Source organism: Fulmarus glacialis, unplaced genomic scaffold (assembly GCF_000690835.1).
Source record: "Fulmarus glacialis isolate BGI_N327 unplaced genomic scaffold, ASM69083v1 scaffold23508, whole genome shotgun sequence".
NCBI lineage: Eukaryota > Metazoa > Chordata > Aves > Procellariiformes > Procellariidae > Fulmarus > Fulmarus glacialis.
In genome coordinates this window covers 1,086-5,446 of record NW_009229251.1, presented here as the reverse complement: position 1 = coordinate 5,446, position 4,361 = coordinate 1,086, and the positions used below count along the sequence as shown (strand labels likewise).

The window sequence follows — 4,361 nt, the reverse complement described above, 5'->3', positions numbered from 1 at the left end:
AGCACGCCAGCAAGCAGATCGCCGCCGACAAGCAGTACAAGGGCATCATCGACTGCGTGGTGCGCATCCCCCGGGAGCAGGGCGTCCTCTCCTTCTGGCGCGGCAACCTGGCCAATGTGATCCGGTACTTCCCCACCCAGGCCCTCAACTTCGCCTTCAAGGATAAGTACAAGCAGATCTTCCTGGGCGGCGTGGACAAGCGAACCCAGTTCTGGCGGTACTTCGCCGGTAACCTGGCGTCCGGGGGTGCCGCCGGTGCTACCTCCCTCTGCTTCGTCTACCCCCTTGACTTTGCCCGAACCCGCCTGGCAGCGGATGTGGGTAAAGCCGGGGCTGACCGGGAGTTCAGCGGGCTCGGTGACTGCCTGGTCAAAATCTTCCGGTCAGATGGCCTCAGGGGCCTGTACCAGGGCTTCAATGTCTCTGTCCAGGGCATCATCATCTACAGAGCCGCCTACTTTGGCATCTATGACACCGCGAAGGGTAGGTTGACCAAAATGGCACCAAACGGGAGATGCCGGCCTGCGGCAGGCCTGTCGTGTGTTTCGGCAGATGCTGGTGGCTCACCTGCCGTTCTCGTCAAAACCTCTCTCCCGCAGGCATGCTTCCAGACCCAAAGAACACCCACATCGTTGTCAGCTGGATGATCGCTCAGACCGTCACCGCTGTCGCCGGTTTGACCTCCTACCCTTTTGATACGGTTCGTCGTCGCATGATGATGCAGTCTGGCCGTAAAGGAAGTAAGTTTCTACCTCCTTGTGTATGAAGTATCCCCGAATCAACAGTTGGTGGTGGAGCTGAGGTGAAAGCAGAGTGATATCCTCACCTCTTGTAAACAGCGGGGTGTGAGAGGGGCTGCAGAAGTGGATGTCAGGCAGGGGGCATAGACGGGTCAGTCTCTGCAGCACGCCTGTAAGGTGGCATGCACAAGTCAGATATCTGTCAGTAGGCAGGAACAGCAGAACTTGCCCAAGGATATTGCAAACTAGTGTCTCTGGGCCAAGAAGAGACATCCCTGGTAGCAGGCTCGGCCTGGCTGACTGTGCAGTAGTTTTTGGGTCTGGAAGTGTTGGTGTCAAAGCAAACAGTAGCTGCCTTCCGCTCAAACCGGTCCTTCCAGTGTCTCCTAGGAGTAATGCAGCAGTAGCGTATCTCCTGGGTGATCTTGTCCTCTGACGCGCTAATACTGGAAAAAGTCGCCAAGAAGAGACATCCCTGGTAGCAGGCTCGGCCTGGCTGACTGTGCAGTAGTTTTTGGGTCTGGAAGTGTTGGTGTCAAAGCAAACAGTAGCTGCCTTCCGCTCAAACCGGTCCTTCCAGTGTCTCCTAGGAGTAATGCAGCAGTAGCGTATCTCCTGGGTGATCTTGTCCTCTGATGCGCTAATACTGGAAAAAGTCAGTCAAGAAGTGGGATGCACTTGAGGTGATGAAGCTGGCAGATACGTTAGGCCATTTCTGATCTGGATGTTGGGGGTCACGGGCATCTGATTCCTAACGCTGTCTCCCTCCCGCAGCTGACATAATGTACACTGGCACTATTGACTGCTGGCGGAAGATTGCCCGGGACGAGGGCTCCAAGGCATTTTTCAAAGGTGCATGGTCGAATGTACTCCGAGGAATGGGTGGTGCTTTTGTCTTAGTCCTGTATGACGAAATCAAGAAGTACACATAAGTTGTTTCCTGTTGTGAACTGGCATGTTGTTATATGTAGTCTATGACCGTTCATGGACTTGTTTGAAAACCGTCTGGTTACTAAACAGTGACGGCTGATGTTTATACAGGTTGGCATGGGGCAGGGGTGACTGCCTGCCCTGTCTTTATCAAGTTATTCCCCCTGACAGGACTCGCCATGGTTTCTATTTCAGTCACTCCTGCTTAAAGAGTATAAAGAAATAAAAATCTGAAACCAACTTTCCTCATCTCATGTTTGTTCTTGCAGCAGCTGCAGCATGAGGAGGGTGGGGATCTCTGCAGTGATTGTAGAGAAGGAGGAAGACAAACCACCTCCATCCTGCATGCCTCGCTACCTGCTAACTACCTGTGGCCTCCGGCAGGTAAACAGTGCAGGCTGCCGAGGAAGCTGTGTGGTGTTTCCTCCCCAGTGGAGGCCAGTGGTGTGGGCTGGAATGGGGACTGGCAGCTCTGAAGGCCTCCCCCAGCCGATGTCCCCCAAGACCCCAGTGACCAGAGATGATGCACTGGCTGTTTGCCACCGGTCCTGCCTCTGGCCTGTCTGCTCCCTGGAGCTGACGAAACCTTGTTTTGAAAGTGCCAAGTGCCTAAACCTTCTGCAAAGCACAGCTGTCCCCATGGTGCTGAATGCCTGGGAGGCTGGAGAAATGTCTAAGGGGTATTCGCTGCTGTCCGGAGGAGCAGAGCTGGCATCACATACTCTGGCTTAGAAACCGAGCGACCTACTCGGGCACGTTAAAACCCAGCCAGAGAACATAAGTGCAGGTAATTGCTGCTCTTCTGTAGAGCCCCTGGCTAGCCTTGCCCTCGCACGAGGTGTTGTGCTGTGGGGATGTAGTAGCTGAGCAGAGACAGACAGCTCCTGTGCCAGGGCTGTGCTTGCCAGGCAGGGAGCCGCATCCCCAGGCTCATCCCTTACTCCTGGAAGTTAAGCTTGTCCCAGCCCCAAATTCTGGGGGAAGGGGAAAATTCTTTCATGCTGCTGGGGCAATTTGGGGAAAACACTACAAGACTGGGCAATGTGTGTGGTGTGTGGCTTGGCCTTTACTCAGACATGTCTGCGGGTCTGTGAGCCGCCCCAGCGAAGCTGCCTGGTTTCTGCCTGGGGAGCTGGGGTGATGAGTGGATGCTCTCCTGGCCCTTCAAATCAGCGAGTCTTTCCTCACTGCCTCCACACCTTTGGTCCTTTCTGGCTGCCCAGGCCTGCTCAAAGCAGTTGATCTCAATCACTGAAACCAATTTCAGCCACTGTCTGAGGCAGATAAATAAGCCCTTGTGTTGCAAAGGGCAGTAGTTGGTTTTATTGCTGAAATCTAAGCGGGGCAGCCAGGCATGAGAGCGCAGCACCATCCCACCGCAGCTGGTGTTGGCATGGTCGGGTCCCTGCGAATGGGCATGTGCATTCGGGATGGGAGGTGGTCTCATGCCATGCTGTTGAGCCAAGAGCCTTTGCTGGTGCTTTTCAACTGCCCCATGGCTCCTGCAGTGTGAGATCCCCCGCTGCCTGCCATGGAAACAAAATGGGCTGAAAGACACGGAGCAATGCCACAAGTGGTGGGCAGCATGCTGGGGGGAGCAGGCAGCAGCCTGGCAGGGGTCTGTGCCATGGGGCAGCCTTGCTAGGGAGCCCTCTCCTGCTGCACAAATGCAAGCTAATTAATTAAGGGCTCTCGGCTCTTATTGCCTCCTGCTGCTAAGCTCTTCTGGATTTCAAGGGCTGTTCTGAAATGCTGCTGGTTGTTGAGCATGGGGCATCCCCTTTCCTCCGCAGGGGACGCCTGGCCGGGCCGTTAGCCCAGGGAAGTGCGTGCATCATTTCTTCCTCCACGCAGTGGTGGGTGACTGAGGTGCTGAGCAGGGCTGTTGTGCCGGGCTGCAAAGGAGCTGAGCTGGGGGATCCCTAAGTCCTTAGACCTACAGCATTTTGCACCGGGCTTGGGGTGCAGGGCTGGCACCGAGTGAAATGGGTTGTAGCAACCCACGCTAATTACTGCCTTTGGGACTCGGGAAAGAAGCATGTGTTTCACAGCTTTTTTTAGCTCTGGTGCATGGGAGACGCGGGGCAGAACCCACAATGGGTTTTCCCTGTGCTCCGCCGGCGGGGAGCACAGGCCGGCAGCCCTTTCTGGCCTGGGGCCCCCCTGGGGATTTAACCTCCCCCTCCTGGCAGCTCCCCTGGGAGCAGCTTTATCTGGGAAAGCAGGTTGGGGGGTTCAGCTGCTGCTTTTGCCTGCCACAGGAGCACGTTACATAGGGATTAAGGGCTTTGTTCTTGTGGGGGAACCGAGGCACGGGAAAGGGACTGGGGCCAGCCAGTGGCAAGGCAGCGAGCTGAGTGCAGTCCCTCCAACACAAGTGTTTTGTTCACGGGGCTGTGCTGCCCCAAGGACAGCAAGAGCAGGGCTGGATTTTGTTTTTAAACGCGATTCTCTTGTGGGGAGTACCGAACATTTCGTACGTCGTGATTTCCTCCACGGGAGCCGTGCCCAGCCTGGTGTATCGGCCCCTTTGCTGGCGGGGAGGGGTGGGCGAGCACCTGTAACGCCGCTTTCATCTCGGCCCTTCGCCCGGTGGCTGTAAATCCCAGGCTTAGGAGCTGTTGACGCAGCACGGCTGCACATGGGATCGTATGAAACACTTGTCAGTGGCTGGGCAGGTGGCGAGTGGTG

The 4,361-nt window shown here is 56.0% G+C and overlaps 1 protein-coding gene across 1 annotated transcript; it reads left to right on the top strand.

Annotated features, from left to right (window-relative positions):
- Nucleotides 1-5: 5 nt before the first annotated feature.
- Nucleotides 6-1,914, top strand: LOC104081171 (ADP/ATP translocase 2; the record flags this gene model as incomplete). Its single annotated transcript, XM_009583803.1, has 3 exons — nucleotides 6-483; nucleotides 600-740; nucleotides 1,515-1,914. Coding segments are annotated over 3 exons (777 nt in total), but the record flags the coding sequence as incomplete, so codon positions are not given.
- Nucleotides 1,915-4,361: the final 2,447 nt, after the last annotated feature.